This window comes from Carassius carassius, chromosome 15, assembly GCF_963082965.1.
Source record: "Carassius carassius chromosome 15, fCarCar2.1, whole genome shotgun sequence".
In the NCBI taxonomy this organism is placed as follows: Eukaryota; Metazoa; Chordata; class Actinopteri; order Cypriniformes; family Cyprinidae; genus Carassius; species Carassius carassius.
Window position 1 is genome coordinate 17,219,407 of NC_081769.1, and position 20,043 is coordinate 17,239,449.

At 37.6% G+C, this 20,043-nt stretch overlaps 1 protein-coding gene across 1 annotated transcript; it reads right to left on the minus strand.

Moving 5' to 3' along the window:
• Positions 1-2,697: 2,697 nt before the first annotated feature.
• gsk3ab (glycogen synthase kinase 3 alpha b) lies at positions 2,698-19,973 on the minus strand. The gene is made up of 10 exons (XM_059567645.1): positions 19,576-19,973; positions 14,624-14,811; positions 13,505-13,588; positions 13,272-13,382; positions 13,037-13,167; positions 10,447-10,651; positions 10,268-10,363; positions 9,883-10,069; positions 3,573-3,650; positions 2,698-3,472 (listed from the first exon to the last, which is right to left on the minus strand). Exons 1-10 carry the CDS (start codon positions 19,748-19,750, stop codon positions 3,405-3,407), a joined length of 1,323 nt encoding a protein of 440 aa, XP_059423628.1. The 5' UTR covers positions 19,751-19,973; the 3' UTR covers positions 2,698-3,404.
• Between the last annotated feature and the right edge of the window lie 70 nt (positions 19,974-20,043).

Genomic DNA, 20,043 nt, shown 5'->3' on the forward strand with positions numbered 1-20,043 from the left:
TATTATTATTATTAATTGAACAGAAATTAATTCTTATAGGCTATACATTTTGTAGCCTACATCTGTTTTTCCAGAATGTTTTGGACATTTCTAATTCTGTATGCAACCATTATTATTTAAAAAAAATAATACAAACCGAGTTGCATGATTCAGTACATCATAACATTGATTACAATGGTATTATTTGCTTTATCATACAGTTTATAAACAAGATTCAACAATATAGACCTGCTGTGAATGTCATTAGAAACTAAAAAATAAATACAAAATAAAAAAAGACCTGTCATTTTACTATTGGACTTATTTTATTCATTTGGCATTTTTTGACATGAGATTAAAATAATGTTAAAATCAGCAATGAAACAAATTCGGATTAAAATTAAACGAATATAATTTCATAATCACATGCAACCCTTTTACATTCACAAGCTTCAAAGTTTATGGCCACTTACAGAGGTCTTGTAACAGAAAAGCTGTTGCTATGAAGTTAAAGAAACTAAACTTGATCATTAATGATATTCACATATGTATAGGCCTATATCAGACGGAAAAGGTTTAAAGTCCTTTAGCCAAATATCAATTGACAATCAAGTAAATTTCTCATTAATATGTCATATATTAGGCATAGAGAATCCATTTAGCTTACATTCAGCAGTTCAGAATCTTATAATAAATCATTTTTTTCATCACATGTAAGACTAAAAGCTAGGGTGCTTTGCAATTCTTTGCTCAGACAAAATCATTTTGAGGTAATCAGTGATGAGACAGCATAAATTATAAACTTGCTTGAAGTTCAAGTAAGAAAGTTTACCGCATATCTCCGGCCATCTGAAACAAAAACTCCATTAGTATTCAGTGTATGACGACTCAGTGCCTTACAGAGTAATCAAGCTTATGCCAAAGGACTTGAGCTGAGGTCTCCGTCTCCTCTAATGAAAAACTAAGGTTATATTACTTCTACAGTCAATAAAGAAGTAGCCACAAAAGTTAGGTCTATTTATTTAACATTTCTATTTGTTGTCTTGAAGAAAAATGAATGCAGTGAGATAAGACTAAAAATTATTATAAGGTCAAATCAACAGAAGCATTACATTTTTTTTATTCATGATTTAATTTCTTATTGCCACCCTCTAACCTGTATTAATTTTCAAATGTTAACACCTAATCAGAGTGTGAACAGAGGACAACAGATACTTCCAGAAGCTCCTGATTGGCTTTTGTTGTCAGGGGTTTTTCAGTGCACTGTGATCAGTCTAAATAATAGTGGTGCTGAACTCAAAGTCTACTCAGAATTGAACCTCTGGTGCCGTTATCCTTTAAATGTCAGGCAATGCAAATGTCCTACAATCAGACAAACACAATAAGGCATTTCAAATTCTCACCCTTAACTGAAAAGCAACTGCATTTTGAAGGTTGTTCAGATTCTGAATCCATGAGGACCCCCACTGGTGACCAAAAACACTGGTGTCTCCACAAACACCTAAACGTTTTTATAGAATTTTTTTACCTAATTTTCAGAAGCTACATTAACCCTTTATCTGTGTGTTTTAAGACAACAATGTTGAAAACGGAAGTATTAATGCCAATTGTTAAAATAATTTTGATTAAAGAATATGGTTAGAATACAGAAATATTGAAATTGCATTCTTGCTGAACAAAATAATTTTTTCAAACCTACTTTGTTTTAATAAATGGTGTTTTCAAGCAACAAAAAAGTATTTAAATTCTTTAAATAGTTTTATCCATTTTTTATACAATTTAAAATATTAAAATATTTTATGGCCTTTACTATTCAAAAATGTATCAACAATTGAATAATCCATGGTAAATAAACAATTTAACTCAGAGACATTTTATTACTTTATTAATGAGTTTTATTATTTACCAACAAACAAAAACATTGTTTCTCTCTCCCTCTCTCTCCCTTTAACCGTTCATCTTTTGACTGATGGGCCGAGCAGCCTGTGTGTGGTAGTGTGCACCTGCCCTTTCCAGAACATACCATCAGACAATATTCCAGTTTGAGATATGGACGTTACACCAAATGACATCACACACACAAACCCCTCACCCATCAGATTGTTAAAACCAGAATCAGACAGCAATACAATAAATAAAAGGATCAGAGTTAACACTGATGAGGAGGGGGAAGGGCAGACGGGCAGGCAGGCGAGGAGAGAGAGTAAGAGACTGACATATAAGGTAAAAACTAAATTTTGATCAGTTTTGTCTTGCCTGGATGAAATGTTATATACAGTTGTATGATGAAGGCATAGGAGGAAAGAGGGAGGGAGGGCGGGCGAGAGAGAAAGAGAGAGAGAGAGAGAGAGAGAGAGAGAGAGAGAGACACCAAGAAAGGCTGGTTTCTGCTCATACCAGCACTGCTCCACTAGAAGAAAAATCTAATCACAAGGACAACAGAATAACAATAACAAAAATAACAAAATAAAAGGTACATGGCATTTACATAATAGCAATGAGAGAGGAGGAGAAGATAGGAAGGATGGAAGAAGGGAAAGACAAACAGCTCCAGTCTTATTTGCTAAGTGTTCATGGTGTGTGTGTCTTTTAGATGAACATCAGCTAAATCCACACTTAATGGGCATGCCGATGTATGGAAACACACGTGGCATAGACTCCATAATGCACAACAGAACAGCTAACACAGCTAGTGATGGGACTGACCTACCAGCTGTGTGTGAGAAAAAAAAAAATTAGCAAAAGCACGTTTTACAATGAAACTGACAATAAACCCAGATAAACCTTGTCTCGACTTCTCCACATACTCTCCTTAAAAGAAATTAAAACAAAAAATTTGCAATGATTACTTAAAATTGACATTTCGCACAAAGACACCCATTTTCATCTCTGCAAAGAGAAACAGCACATCCTGACACGCTAACTCTGACATCTCACGCTCGCTGCTTCATAAAACCCATCGTAGTCCTTGCTTTGTGCAAGAACTCCTAAAGAAAGTTAAAACGTATCACTTTAAGAGCAAAATTAAATTTAAATGAGCTCCACATATTGTTTAAAAGTCAAAAGGATGGTACAAGAGGCAGAGAGCAGTAACTGTGCGGTGCTCTTCATGCCACTAGGGGGCACATGTGCCCTAAGAGGCCCTTCCCAGTCTTTAAACCGAAACATGACAATCATCACACTAAATTTAAATCGACCTCATTATCTCCTCCTGTGATGATTGACGACATTAATCTGCGCATTACACACTTCTTTCATCATGACGACGCGTAAAACGAGGTGACGAGTGTGCATACTTGTGTGTTTGAGAGCGAGAGCGTGTGAGAGAGAGACTGATTGGAGCTGCTTTTGGGAAGGAGAGAGGAATGAGAAAGAAGGGATGAGGAGAAAGGGGTGATAATGTCGCATTAATGCCAAGGGAACAATTAGGTGTTGTTGCTCAGGGGTCCCGGTGCTGAGCTAGACTGGGCTGGACCTTCTGAACTGCTGCCCTCTGTGAAGACACACACACACACAGGACATGTGGATTCACAAATGCATACGGGCTGACAGGAAGGGGAAATCAATATGTGGTGTGTATGTGTGATCAGTACCGTGTGAGGCAGGTGTCGTCTGCGAGCGAGCATGGGGAGGAATGAGAATGGAGTTCAACTGTGGTTGGATAGACAGCTCTGCAGGTGGGGAGAAACACAAAGAATTAGCCATCGATATCAAGACACGTCAAAACCCTCAAAAGCTTTTTACTTGCGACATAGGATGTGAAAGCATTACAATTATTACCATATAAGTTTCCTAAAAGGCCAAATTTGATGCATAGGTTGTGACAAGCTCAAGAAAAAAGGTGGTGATTAAAAAAATGTACCATTTTACCCACTATTTGCAGAGCTCCAGACCAAAAAATGGACTAGGGAACCACTGGCCCTTAAAATGAAACCTTTTTTAGCTGGCAGATTACAGAATCACTCAATACAGATGGCGCTGACATTTTTACTCAAGCTCACTTTTCCAGATTCACTGTGAGGATCTATCTATGCAGTGGGGTAAGATTCAAATGGCAATGCATCAAATCATAATTTGTAAAACTCTGCCATCAGTGTAAGTGTGCAGTACATTGTTCCTATACACACTAGAAGTATAAACATATCAAGTGCACTTCAACTCCCTGAGTGGCCAGTTTATGGTTTCCTGCTTTTTAACAAACAGACATGACCATGGGCTGTGTTTAAGGGACACATCTCAAAAGCCTCTGCACACTATTACTGTAGTGAAATACATGTAAAGTGAAATTATTTCATGTAAAACAATACTAGGGCTGCAACTAATGATTATTTTGATAATCGATTAATCTGACGATTATTTTTACGATTAATCGGTTTATGTACTTATATTTTAGTTTTTTCAATTTTTTCCCCAAGTAAATTATTAATAAATGGTCTTTATCCTTCAGCATAGATTTTTAAGAGATTTTAACCATTTTGCACTGTCATATCCTCATCAAAAATATACCTGGAGTTGTTTTATTGTGTTAGTAATCCTTTGTCGAACTCTTCTGCAATCAGAACACTGACCCATACTCTAGCAAATTTCACAAGCAGATTTCAAATAATGTTTTCACCATGGCAGTCCTTAGAGCTCCTAAAGTAGTTTAACATCCCGAACAAAGCTTATTAAGGAATCTTTCAGAACATATTTTCACGAAGAATAAGGATAAAACAGAATAAAATTGCAGTGCATTGTATTTTATTATTTACTTGGAAACAGCTTTATAGCTTTTGCTGTGAAATTGTAAACAATCCTTCGAAAAAAGTGCCAATGGCATGAAACCTAAATGGAACTCACAATTGAAAGTAAAATCCATCAGAAGGTTGTCCAGAAAAAAAAAATTGGACACACACAAAAAACCTGCTGTGTGAAAAAGAGCAGTGAATACTTAGAAAAAAAGTCAATTTCAAATATCTTTAAACATTTACCTCTCTCATACAGTCATAATTAGGCTGCACGACTGAATTTTGAACTGGTAAATGACAAACTGATCACAGAACATGTTTGTAAAGCTTTAAATGTTAACTGTTAAAAAGCAATGTTATCAGCTTTTACGACTAAACAAATTGCAAACAACATTGTACTGGAGAATCTGCACAAATGAAAGTCTTAGGGGCCGTTCACAAATCGCGCCTAAAAACGCGTGGAAAACGCTAGGCGCACCGCTTTCTCCTTCTTTCCAAAGCGCTCGTGCAGTTGCGCCCCTGAGGCGTCTGCCTTTGCTAAGCAACCATGACGTGCTCTCTCCTTGAAGATGCGGAAATTTCAACAAAGGATAAATGGATTTGCAGCTCAAAAAATCGCTTGCAGTAGCTCTGCTACTAAATTTATTTAAAAATGGAAATCCATATACAACTATGATCAGCTGTTCCTTTCATCTTGACTGAGCTTTTAACGTTGTTACAGGGAAGGATGAAGCCGATTGGTTAGTTCTTGTCACATGACCCGCGGTGCGCTTGCTGCATTCTGAAAAGTTGAAATGTTTTTAACTCGATGCAGTGCGGTGTTGGAAATAACGAACTTGAGCGCGCAAAAGACGCGATATGTGAACATCCCCTTTTTTGAAGGCTCAAAGTATAGTACTCCCACATCACGCTGAATGCTGCAGAGACGCTGTTCGGGAAGCACGTGACATAAAACGAGGCCAGCTATTGGCTATTTGCTACTTCTCCTGCTGTACTGGCTGAGTAAAACCTCCGGGGGCTCATTACTGCCACACTTTGGTCACCGCGGATTTGAAATATGCAAGAAATGAGCCGCTTACGGCAAATAAAAGTTATTTAGCAACGAATCGATGACTAAATTAGTTGACAACTATTTTAATAATCGATTTTAATCGATTCGTTGTTTCAGCTCTAAACAATACAATGTTTAAGTTATATGTACTTGAGCTGTATAGACTGCCATTCAAAAGTTTGGGGTCAGCAAGGTGTTTTTGACAAGTCTCTCTTGCCAAGACACGATTTAAGCAATTTCTGATGAACCAAAAACCATTGGTCTGCTGTTTACTATTAGGTTCCTTAGACTTAAATCAGTCTAATTACTGACTGGTTGTTCATTTGACAACGTGTAATTACCATATTTTTCGGACTATAAGTCGCACCCGAGTATAAATCGCATCAGTCCAAAAATACGTCATGCGGGGAAAAAAAAAACATAAGTCGCAGTGGACTATAAAGCCCCTTTCACACTGCACGTCGGACCCGGCAAATTGCTGGAACATTGCCGGGTCGCTTTCTGTGTAAAAGCAAACACGTCCCGGGATTGATTCCGGCATTGAACCCGGGTCGGGGACCTAGTAACATTGCCGGGTTCAACCCGGGACGAGCGCTGTGTGAACAAAAGCCAGATCTAAGGCTGTGTCGAAGTGATGATGCGCGTTCGAAGATCGACGTTCGCGACGAAAATATTTGCAAACTGTAATGAAGCAGAGATCAGTTTGTTCCTCACTTTCCACGCTGACGCAGAGATCGTTCGCTTGCTTCAGTGAAAGTATAACGTGACTAACGTTTTCGACTCGTACATTACACGTCAAGTCCTGATGTCACGTGTCTTTACGGGATCTTTACGGGTTGTGTGTGAAAGCACGCACATATCCCGGGTAATCACTGGTAGTGTGAAAGTGCTAAATCTAGTGACCTGGGAACAATTGCCGGAACACTTTACCCGTGTATTTGCCGGAATGGCAGTGTGAAAGGGGCTTAAGTCGCATTTATTTAGAACAAAGAACCAAGAGAAAACATTACCATCTACAGTCGCGAGAGGGCGCTCTGTTTTCAGGGATAGACTACAGGAGCACTGAGCAGGAAAGATCACCCTCTCGCGGCTGTAGACGGTATTGTTTTCTCTTGGTTCATGTTATGTCAAATTAATTTTGATAAATAAGTCGCACCTGACTATAAGTCGCAGGACCAGCCAAACTATGAAAAAAAGTGTGACTTATAGTCCGGAAAATACGGTAAGTTAAAGACACGCTCACTTCACATTAATATAAAACCAAGCTGCAAGGCTAAAATAAGCACCTTTTTTTTTCCCTTTAAGGAACATCGATAGTGCCTGCATCAATTTGGAACTACATCCTTTTTTTGGATGCACTACTTTATTCACATTCTGATTGTGTTGCTATTTTTTAGCTTATTAGAATGTTCACTTCTGAATTGTTATTGTGCTGAGTTTTGAAAATGCTTTTTACATTGTTTTGTTTTAAGAAAACCTCAGATCAGACTAGAGCTGCACGATTAATCGATAAAAGATCACGATCTCGATTCAGACACCCTCTCGATCTCATTTCTAAATGACAACGATTTCCCGAGTCTAGGGCTGTGCGATATGGACAAAAAAAAATGATCACGACTTTTTAATAAATTTTGCGATTTCGATTTTAATCACGATTTTCACACACACAGGCATGCTATACAGTCATAAATGCATTCAGTATAAATTTGAAACATATTTCCAAAAGAAAACCAATGAGAGTTTTATCAAAAAGTTGTAACATGTCTCTAGAACAGACTTAAGTCAAAATAATCACTAAGTAAAGATGTCAAACAAAATCTAGACATATGGCAAAAAATTATAATAAAAAATAAAATAAAACAAGTGTTCAGGGAAGGTTTTTTTTTGCCATGCATTGGTCATAAAGCTCACTGTAGCAGTGCCTCAGGTGCTATACGTTTTGGCCAATATATTTATTGCCCAAGGTTCACACGTACTCCGTCTGCAGTAAGTATACAGTAAGTTATGTGTACACGGTTCAGAAGCAACGAGAGCGCATTATTGTAACGCGAAAGCACATTAAAATAATGCACGAGCGCGAATCTATCCGCTTGCACGCAGATTTCCTTTGCTCTTAACAAAACCAGATGCGCGTGCTCAGATCATAGACCGTATAAGGCTCAGATATACGCTGCCTTACAACGCGTCTCCTCTTGCTCAACCTGTCCTGTGCACTCACAACTCTCTCTGTGCTCACGCGCAAGATATTAAATCTTTTCGCACCTTTCTATTTATAACCTTTTCTGTCCTCATCTTCTACCGCGTGCAGTGTGAACGTTCTGTTCCGTTAACATGGGCTCGAAAAAAAAAAAGGCTACGCATCACAGACAGAGTGTGTGAACCTGGAGTTAGGCATATGCCCAGTCTGCTCTGTTCTCGCGCTCCACTTAGGTGCGCTGCATCCTGATTGGTTCAGATAACATACTGCGGGAGGTCGGGGCTGCAGAAACTCGTGCTATAAAGCGATTTAGAAATTGCGCACACTCAAATTGCGATTTTATTCCGATTTTGATTAATCGCACAGCCCTACCCGAGTCTATTAAACCTTTGACAAAGTCTTACCAGATCATTCAAATCTGTGCTCGCACTGCCGCTGACACAGAGAGAGCTCTTACCATGTTTGGTTAAGAAACATCTTCACAAACTGTCATTTAAACTACACAGTATTATTTCAGTCTTACCATTTATATTATCACAGAAATACTGGGATAAAGTTTATAGTTCAGATTTAAACATTGATGTATATATGGCGGCAGCGATCAAAATAGAGGAAATCCCCGTTTGAAAGTAACTGTGCTTCAAATAACGTTTGTGTCGATTGCATTATTTTACCACTAGGTTTTTATTTGTCAATGAATGAATTTTTCATTCAAGAGAATTGTTCAAAAACGCTGATTCATCCAGTAATGAAAGTTAAGTAGGTTTATAAGTAAGTCGTTGAATCAGTGATTTAACAACTTTTTCATCATTCTAATATAAAAAAATGGGGGTTTTAAATATTATATATACACTAACAGTCAAATATTAAAGTACAGCAAAAACTGTAAAATTGTATATTTTTACAATTTAAAATAACTGCTTTCTACTTGAATGTATTTTAAAGTGTAATTTATTCCTGTGATGCAAAGCTGAATTGTCAGCATCCTTACTCCAGTCTTCAGTGTCACATGATCCTTCAGAAACTATTTTAATATTCTGATTTGCTATTCAAAAAAACATTAATTATTATTATTATTATGTTGAAAACAGATAAGTAGATTTTTTTCAGGTTTCTTTGATAGAAAGTTCAGAAGAACAAAATTTATGTGAAATAGAAATATTTTATTATAAATTTCTTTGTCACACTTGATCAATTTAAAGAATCCTTGCAAAAATAAAAATATAAATGTATATACTTGTGATAATGATAATAGTAATAATAATAATAAAAAAATGTTTCTTTAGTAGCAAATCAGCATATCAGAATGATTTCTGAAGGATCATGTGACACTGAAGACTGGAGTAATGATGCTGAAAATACAACTTTTACCACAGAAATAAATGACATTTTAAAATATATTCCAACAGAAAGCATTTTTTTTTTATTGTAAAAATGTATCACAACATTACTACTTTTGCTGTATTTTGTATAAAATAAATGTATGCTCTGTGAGCAGAAGAGAATTATTAAAAATAAAATCTTACCGTTCAAAGACTTTTGGACTGGTAGTGTATATTAAAATGTTTAATAATTCATTCAGATTAATTAGACACTTTTAATTAGACTCCAGCAATAACATTGTCACACATTATTTTATTTAGTTCAGAATCGTAGGAGAATCGTGATCTTTATATGAGACCAACAAAATTGTGATTCTCAATTTATCCAGAATTGTGCAGCCCTAGATCAGACACTCACCGAAACACACTTTAGACAAAATTAGCTCTTTAGATACAAGTAACATACTAAACCGTAAGAGTTTTTCTAATGTGTGCGCAATATAAAAAAGATGACAGTAAAGAAAGAGAGAGCATGAGCCTCAACTACGATTAATCCCAACATGGCAAAATCTGAATAGAAGAAGCAGTTCTTTCAGTTCAACTCACCCACAGGGCTGAAGTTGAAGAGTTGGGGAAGTTCTCGGCCATTAGGCAGACGGGCATTCGGCTGGCGCAGCTCGTCAAAGAAGGCATGTGCACAGGCCTCCAGCGGAGAGAGCCGCGTCACCGGTGTGTACTCCAACAGACGAGAACACAATGAGATGGCTTCAGGAGGGGTCCTCGGCTTAAACACCTAACACAAACGCACAGAATCACAGAGAAATGTTGCAACTGACAAGCTTAAAAATTAAAGACTAGTTTAAAAATGGATCAGTTGAAACCGTTTTAGAGGGCCAAAATCATTGACCAGAACTGTGTGGTTAATCTAGCGCTGATCAGATGGCATGTTTGGACTGTGTCAGCATCTATTTCACAGCAACAGGTGCTTCACCTTCGTCCAAGGGTGTGCTTTGATCTGTGGGAATTTAAACTCTGTGTAGTTGGGGTTCATCTCTCGGATCTGCTCTCTTGTCGGGGTCCCCAAAACCTGCAGAGATTTGACAGAGTGAGAATTAAGACTTGTGTCTATGCTAACTCTTCAAAATACAGCAATGTAGATCTTCCACTTACCTTGATGATCTCCACTAGCTGGTCCACTCCACTGTCACCGGGGAATATGGGCTGTCCCAGAAGCAGCTCTGCTAATACACAGCCAGCTGACCAGATATCAATGTTGGATGTGTAATCCGTGGCTCCAAATATTAGCTCGGGAGCGCGGTAATACCGCGAACAGATGTATGACACATTGGGCTCCCCACGAACTAACTGTTTTGCACTGTGGAGGGTTAGACACAGAGGGTTATAAAAATCATATAAAAATACACACATGTAACGAAATAGTGGGCTGCATATGAAGGTGTACAATTGGCAATCTTTTCACATCATTTCTGAAAAACAGAGTTCATTTGAGAATCATTTTGGAATCAGATCAAGGTTCTCAAATCTAAATCAAATTTCAAGACTCCCACCACAGGACACAAATGCACACAAGTTTGAAACACAGGCACTGAACGTAAACAGCAAATGCTGTTCTGTGTCAGCCGCATACTCTCCAAAATGGCGCTAGGGTGATGCGAAGGAGACAAAATTGTTAAAGCTTGTTTCTGTTTTCTTTGGTACAAAGAGTAATCTCGTAGCTTGGTAAAATAAGGGTTAAACCCCTGATGTAACATGGATTATTTGACCAATTACTTTACTACGATTCTGGACGTTGATTGTGTTAATTACATCACTATCTATGAGAGGGTCAGAGAGCTCTTGGATTTCAACAAAAATATCTTAATTTGGGTTCTGAAGGTGAACTAAGGTCTTACGGGTTTAGCACACCATTAGGGTGAGTAATTAATGACAGAATTTTCATTTTTGGGTGAACAATCCTTTTAAGGTCAAAAGTTTACATACACCTTGGAGAATCTGCTAAATGTTAATTATTTTACCAAAATAAAAGGACACATTCAAAATGCAAGTTATTTTTTCTTTAGTACTGTTCTGAATAAGATATTTAACAAAGATGTTTACATATAGTCCACAAGTTTACATGCACTTGATTCTTGGGGGAAGTCGTGGTCTAGTGGTTAGAGAGTTTGACTCCTAACCCTAAGGTTGTGGGTTCGAGTTGCGGGCCGGCAATACCATGACTTAGGTGCCCTTGAGCAAGGCTCTGAACCCCCAACTGCTCCCCGGGTGCCACAGCATAAATGGCTGCCCACTGCTCCGGGTGTGTGTTCAGTGTGTGTGTGTGCGCACTTTGGATGGGTTAAATGCAGAGCACGAATTCTGAGTATGGGTCACCATACTTGGATGTATGTCACTTTTTTTTTCCTTAATACTATGTCGATAACTGAATGAGCCACAGCTGTGTTTTTCTTGGTTACCGTATTTTTCGGACTATAAGTCGCACTGGACTATAAGTCGCATTTATTCAGAACCAAGAAAAAACATTACCGTCTACAGCCGCGAGAGGGCGCTCTATGCTGCTCAGTGTAGACTACAGGAGCACTGAGCAGCATAGAGCGCCCTCTCGCGGCTGTAGACGGTAATGTTTTCTCTTGGTTCATTTCTCTCGGTTCATGTCAAATTAATTTTGATAAATAAGTCGCAGCTGACTATTAGTCACAGGACCAGCCAAACTATGAAAAAAAGTGTGACTTATAGTCCAGAAAATACGGTAGTTATAAGTTATTCATGAGTCCCATGTTTGTTCTGAACAGTTCAACTGCTGTTCTTCAGAAAAATCCTTCAGGACCCACAAATTCTTTGGTTTTTCAGCATTTGTGTATTTGAACCCTTTCCAACAATGAATCTATGATTTTGAGATCCATCTTGATCCAACACTGAGGACAACTGAGGGACTCAACTATTACAGAAGGCTCAAACGCTCACTGATGCTCCAGAAGGAAACATGATGCATTAAGATGGTGGGGGTGAAAACTTTTTGAATTTGAAGATCAGATTTAATTTAACTTGTTTTGTCTTTTGGTAGACATGTTTCTTCTGTAGCTTCTGAAAGGCAGTACTAAATGAAAAAAAAATTATATTCAGGCAAAATAAGGAAAATGTACACATCTTTATTCTGTTCAAAAGTTTTCACCCCTCGGCTCTTAATGCATGGTTTTTCCTTCTGAAGCATCAGTGAGTGTTTGTTGTCCTCAGTGTGAAAAGATGGATCTCAAAATCATACAGTCACTGTTGTAAAGGGTTCAAATACACAAAAATACTGGAAAACCAAAGAATTTGTGGGACCTGAAGGATTTTTCTGAAGAACAGCGGGAAGTTTAACTGTTCAGGACAAACGAGGGACTCATGAACAACTATCACTAAACAAGAAAAACACTGCTGTGGATCATTCAGGCAATAACAGTATTAATAATCAAGTGTATGTAAACTTTTGAACAGGGTCATTTTTACAAATGTTTTTGTAGATGTAAATTTTTATAAATATATAATTTTCTCCATTGGACTATATGTAAACATCTTTTATGTGAAATATCTTATTCAGGTCCGTACTAAAAATAAAATAAAAATAAAAAATAATCTCTCCTACTTCGGTAAAATAATTAACATTTTGCAGATTCTGCAAGGTGTATGTAAACTTTTGACTTCAACTGTTCATGGGTGTGTTTCAAATACATGCCACACAGAGAAGCATCAGAACACACACCTGCCGAAGTCACACAGCTTGAGTACAGCTGTGTCTGGGTCCACCAGGAGATTCTGTGGCTTTATGTCTCTATGGCAGACGCCTTGGGAATGAATATATGCCAGACTGCGAAATAACTGATACATATACACCTGAGAAAGAAAGACAGGAAAGAGAGAAAGAGATGTTATTGTTTATTATACATGTACATATGAATGGGCACAGTAGCAGCAGTCATGATTACACACAGACTTACTTTGACATAGATAATGGGGATGGTGGTCTTGGACTTGTTGAAGTGGCGTGCAACCCTGTACACGGTTTCTGGTACAAAATCAAGGACCAGATTTAGATACACTTCATCTTTCTGAGGAGAAAAAGAGAGAAGATTGTTCAATAGAGATTACATTCTTCAAAATTATATTATTCACCATGACAAATTAACATCACTGGGAATATAAAATATCAAAGGTTGGACAGAAAAATAACCTTTTCTCCACTGGAGTAGAAAAAGTAGCGTAGCCTGACAATATTACAGTGGTCCAACTTCCTCATTATCTGTAGCTCACGGTTCTGTGGAGAAAGAAAGGATGTGTAAAGGACGTTAAGTCAAGGCATTAAAATCAAACATTCATCATATTTAATGCATTCATCTGTGGAAGTGTTTCTCTGACTGTGCAGCCTATGTAAAACTAGTGCTGCATATATTACATAATTCATTAAATATATAGCTTGCAAGCAATGCTCATTTCGAGGTGGAAGGCCGTGCCTTATCCTGTCTGTGAGACGCTACACATAATCATGATTCAGTGTTTTCACACTGCTTCCATTTACATTAGCATGTTTTTTGGGGGCAGAGATGGGAAATATTGCCATTTAAATCCTTACAGGTTTGTGGGGTGTTTTAATAACATGCATTGCGAATGCGAAGTATTCCAGGCTCACATGTGAGTAATTTCAAGCATTTTTGGCTGCTACAAATTATTAAGCAAGAATGAATGAATACTGTAAACTACAAATAGAAATACACAAATCATGACAGAAATATATTACACGAACACTACATTACTAATTGTATATTCTAATACGGTGCTAAAATCGAATAATAATAAATATTACATTGCAATTATATAATATTTAAGTAGAAAAACAGTGACTGATAAGTGGACTGATACCCTATTAAAACTAAAGTGGATCAAAAAGAGATCAGAGACAACCTTAACATTAATGCAATTCTTTTTGTAAGGCCTGTTCACTTTTGAGTCAGTTTGAAAGAGCTTCAGGTCTTCTGACAATGTGTAGAGCAACATTTTCTCAAGGCAGTAGAGCCTGGACAAAACAACTGGAGCACACGATGAACTTAAAAAGGGGTGTTTTCAATGTGATCTTAAGCCTTTTTGTACTTTTAGCTTTGAAATTGAAGCAGAAGCAAGAATTATTAAAAGTGTTTATCACTGGTCAAATCGCAATGACAAAGAGAAAATTCCAACGTGACTGTAGCAGCCATATTTAAAGGGCCTGTAGCATTACAAGTAAAAACATTTCATGTTCATAGGCATTTTCAGGGTTTTTTTTATATTTTATGATAATGACATCCTCTCATCTTACCTTAAACCTCTTATCCTGAAGCACCTTCTTTATGGCCACCATCTCCTGGCTGTCGATGAGTCGAGCCTGGTACACCACTCCAAACGAGCCATTCCCGATCACCTTGATGTCTGTGTACGAGACCTCCTGAGGACGGTCCGGACCCTGCCCTGGTGTGGCTACTACCGTTGTTACTTTCCCACTATCCCCTGAACACACAACAAAACAATGTTTTTTTTTTTTTTTACACAATAGGCCTTTGACTGAAAGATCTGACTGCTCAAAAGAATGAAGATTTCAACCACAGGAGGCGTTATTCCTGCCATGTATGACCTGAACGAATGCTGTCACATATTAAACACTACTTTTGTACTCAATGTGATAAAATTACAAAAACAACATCCTCAAAGATAGTGACACATCTGATAATTTACCTTAATAGTCATTGCTTAATTCATGTTTAAAAGGGTTTGTTCAGCCTAAAAATGAAAGTTCAGCTTCAGTGTCAGCATTTACTCACGTCGCTCATGCTGCGTTCCCCTCATGTCGCTTCAAACCCATAAGAAATACGATCATCTTTGGAACACAAATTAAGATATTTTTAATCAAATCTAAGATATTTCTGTGCCTTCTGCAATTTAATCCAAGTCTGCTGATACCTGATCGCCTTGTATAATGAATAGATATATTTTAGACTTTTATTCACATATAAACATTAATCAGCTAACAGCAATATATGGTTATGGATATCAAGGATGCTTGCTTGAGGCGCAAGGACCAATGAAATGAAGCCAAATATGGTTGAGACATTTATGTTCCCTGATCCATGTCTATATGTGAATAAAAGTCTAAATTGAATCTGTTCATCATATAAAGCAATCATGTCTCTTCAGAAGACTTGGATTAAACTGCTGAATTCATATGGAATTGTTTTTTGATCTCTTTACAAATGTTTTATAGGGTCAAGAGAAAAATGACAAAAAAAAAAAAAGAGACTGAAAAATTCACTGGACTTACTATTTTATTATAATATTTCAGTTTTTCTACTAAACTGTTTTGGTAATATCAGGTGAATTACTGCATTTAAATTGGTATTTCATTTGGTTGGTCTCTAAATATTAGCTTATATAACAAAAGCAGAATCATACCATTGAGTGAACTAACAAAACTAGTATTTTATAAATCTAATTATTTTCTCTGTATTTTTATTTCTGCCGTAGCTTCTGTCAGGAGCACTGGACCAGTGCATGACACTGACTAAAAGAGGGTTACTTTTATCTTTGTCGCCTACACACATTATTAGTGTCAAACGTTGCCTTTCTGAGGTTAGTGATACTTAAGTGCATTTAGATTTGTCCATCCAAAACAAAAAAGTAACCCTGTAAAATAAGATAATATCTGTGTGATAACACACACCATTTTGAATAAGTTATCAGAAGCAGAGCGCTGCTGTATGATCTACATGTATTGATTTTATGCTGTAGGATTGGTGGTGGACACGTTCCTCATGGTAAAATCACAGGATAAATTATGTGCTGACTGCTGACAGTATTAATTATGAATCTACCATGCAATTTCAGCTGAGAAAAACATGAGTAATAGCTCTAATCAGCTGGTGTGGTGATTTGAAAAGACGAGTCACATGCAACATTTATGGTTATTTTGTTGTGCCTTTTGAAGCATGAAATCACAGTTCCTCCCTTCATTGAAATTGGTGAGCAGCACATTCTTTAAAACTTCTCCTTTCACACTCTATGGACGTAAGTCAATCAGGTTTAGATCGACATGAGAGTGAGTAAAATGTGAAATATTCCTCAAAACTACTCCTGAATGCCTGAGAGATCTTTATATTCAAAAGAGATGAAAACATTAAAGCAAAAAGTCCAGACCCAGCATTAGATCTTTATGAACTCATCTGTGCCCTCTTATCCAGCACACTATATCGGTTAGCCACTCCGTCTGACTAGTGTTGTCACGGTACCAAAATTTCAGTATTCGGTACCGATACCAGTGAAAATCCACGGTTCTCGGTACCAATTTCGGTACCAAAGCAAAACACAAAAATATTCTAATTAAAAAAAACAACAACAAAAAAAATTTTTATCACTAAAAATAAAACCAATACCATTCTTTATACTTATTTACAATTATGTTTAAAGTTTTTCTACAAGTAATATAATTATGAAAAACAGTAAACAAGTTTCACCCAAATTTAATTTGTCTTTTAATTAATGAAATGTAAACATTTAAATTTTAAACATGGACATTTTTTTGTGATTTCTTTAAAAAATAAAGTTTTATTAATTTTTTCCACAGTAGTAGCAGTATCACATACATTCTACTAAATAATAGTAATATCTAGCACAATTGCCTTTATGTGAAAATAAACTTTTATTTTGACGGGCTACTTTTATTTTGACCCTGGTTTTACTCAGATGAAACGGTAAAATGCTCGTGAAGTGACAGTTCTGGTGATGTAATTTATGTATTATTTATGTCCTCATTGAGACGGCAGATGATGAAATTACTGCAAGCGTCACGTGCTTCAGTCTATGTAGTAAACAAACCCGCACGTCTCTGCCATTCATTCATTCAGACAGAGACGCACAGTACACAGATTCATATTTCAACCAACTTTTGCGGCTTAACATTTAAAGATAATGGTCCATACGGAGATTTGATTTGATTAATTTATGCTAAGTTTGACACATTCCGTGATTGTCCATATTAAAATGTAAGTTTCATTATCATGACTGGACTTTGAGATTCTGTCTGCGTTTTCTGCTTCGCGGAAATCATAGCGCTGTGTGCGTCAAGAACCGGGTTGACCGGGTCCTCGGTACCACCGGTACTTAAAGAAACCTGCTACTGTCACATTTTCATTTTTTTAGTACCGACTTGGTACCGAAGTACCGGGTCTTTTGACAACACTACATCTGACAGGTGTTAATAGTAATCCAACCCCTATGTTTAGTTGCGTGTCTAAACACAACAGAACAATGGGTAGAGCTTATCACTAGGAATAGCAGAAACACCCTTAAGACTGTTTGAACACGGGTGGAGTCTACTAAAATCTGACCACAATTTCACCTGTGGCCAAGAGCACACCTGAATAATGGGGATGCCTGGAGACAAGCAGAGCCCTAGGGTGATGTTTTTTCCATCAGTGGCTGTCAGTTTAGATTTAGACAAGGAATTACAGATTCACCAAAACAAAAGCTTTATTACACGGCAAAACTATTATTTAGCAGATCAAAGCAGAGCAGACAGCTGTTGTTATGCATGACATAGACAGTTGCTGCTATTGAGAATTTTTAATCAGAATAACACTGCTTCGGGTGGGATGAGAAACACTGTGGATTAGTGGCTTATTTAAATCACCACCACATAAAATGACATTCTGACTGCCAATTTTTGGATGTTGGAATTTTTGAAAATTTGCAACAATCATTACATTTGAGATGGATATAGTTTTATTCAGGAAGGCAAGCTAATTAACTGAGGAAAAGATCATTACAGAATCATTTGCTACATGTGCATAAATGTCTTGCGGCTTTTTCACAACCAGTCACGTGACTGAATAATTCTCTCAGAGTAAAAAGAGTAAAAAGAAAATCGCTATATAGAATCTAAAATGATGCGGTCATGAATCTGAAAAGCCAGAGCCAAAGCCTGCCATTAAAAGACGGTCTAGTATGATGCTCTAGGATGACAGAGAAGGATTCAGTCCAGTTAATGGCCAGTCACTTTGCCATGTGCTCACTGATCATGTTTATGCCATTTAGTGGCTTTCAGTGATGAACTGAATTACAGTTTTATCATTGCTTCCAGTAGAAATTTGTATAGGAGTATAAAAATCATGTATTTGCAAATAAAAATGTAAAGACATATTACACATTATGCAAACTATACATTAATGACACACAAATGTATCATATCTTTAGGTGAGAACAAGCAGAGTAAGTAAAAAAGGTTACTATGCTGAAAAATAGGACAAAACAGCAATGATTGTTGTGTTGTAACTATTGGTTGAAGGTTTCTCGTGGGTTACAGTCAAACATCCACCCACTCCATCTCCTGTCATTCCTAGTAATAACAACCATCACCATTCTTATGGAAATCCAGCAGTCAGCACCAGTGTAGATAAACGCTGCTGCCAGCACTGCAGTCACTGAGAATCATTTCTGGAGCAGCAAATTAAGAGGTTTATGCCTCTAGGGAAACCACTAGTTTTCACAGGAGTAGCCCAACCACAAATTTACATTGGGTCATTTTTCCTTCATAGGAAAGTGTTTGTACTCGAAGCTTTGTGATGATCTGTTAGATTGCGAGCAGGAAGGCTGGGTCGTTTAACATATTATCATAATAATAATAATAATAATGTTATAAATATTGATCATGGTATTTCTCCTTTAAATATGTGACAGGCAAACGCTAATTTGGCCCTCTTTAGGCAGGTTGAACTTAAAACAAAGATTATCATTAAAGACATTCTGATGCGACTAAATGCATCCAGTGTCGCACATGATGAAATGATTCAAATCAAACCCAAAACTGAAGATACAGTCTGTTAGATGTCGCCGGCAGGCTAACTGAGCTTTGTTACCAAACGAGTACATCCTCAATAACGCGACGTCTTTACATCTAATAAACCAAGAATTATATTTTAAAGAAGGGTTCAGGGTTGTCAAAATGTGATGCATTGGTATCGATCTTAAGAGAAGCTTGTAGCCAGTGCTCTTATTAAGGATTGTCGAGCTAATTTGGAGCAATCAAAGCCCTTGATCCGTCTACAAAACAATCTCACGTTAGCTTAGCCAGTTAGCCGCCTAAAGTAGGTTAACGCGATCGTGGCAAAATAATCAGACAAATAAATGAACAGCACACTACACTGTCCAGCACTTGGGCTTTTACTAGTCTACCAATATCACATTTATTTTGATTGTCGTGTGATGTCATTGAATGATACTCACTGCCCAACTTTAGGTTTCCGAAACCAGACGAACTCCCGCCTGAGGCCTGCGCGCCCCCCGTCTTTCCTGAAGAGCTTCCGCCCGCGACGGCTGATCCGGCGGCGGCTGCAGCGGCTCCCGGGACCCCTGGAGGCTCAGCAAACGAGCTAGTCCTGGGCCGCCCGCTGCCGCTCATTTCGGGTTGCAGGTGTGCCAGAGCAGGGGTAAACTGTGCCTGTAGACTGGTCCAGGCGCGTAGTGGATATGTCAATTTAAACTATAATAATCGTTAAAAATAATATAAGATTGCTGAACTATTCTATCAATAGCAAACTGTGCGCCTCCTCTTTCTTTCTCTGTGGCTGGGCAACTAGAGCTGACGCACAGCGACGCTCTACGCGCATTGTTTTCTGGGTAATGAAGTTCAACAACGCTCTCACGTGCATAGATCGTGACCCTGCAGCATTATCGGCCTAAGCATGACCGGCT

Coding starts and splice junctions, on each gene's coding strand:
- gsk3ab (XM_059567645.1), bottom strand. CDS start 19,750: ATGAGCGGCAGCGGGCGGCCCAGGACTAGCTCGTTTGCTGAGCCTCCA. Junction 13,168..13,271: donor TCCCCATTATCTATGTCAAA/GTAAGTCTGTGT, acceptor TTTCTTTCTCAG/GTGTATATGTATCAGTTATT. Junction 3,651..9,882: donor CTTCAACTTCAGCCCTGTGG/GTGAGTTGAACT, acceptor CCCCACCTGCAG/AGCTGTCTATCCAACCACAG.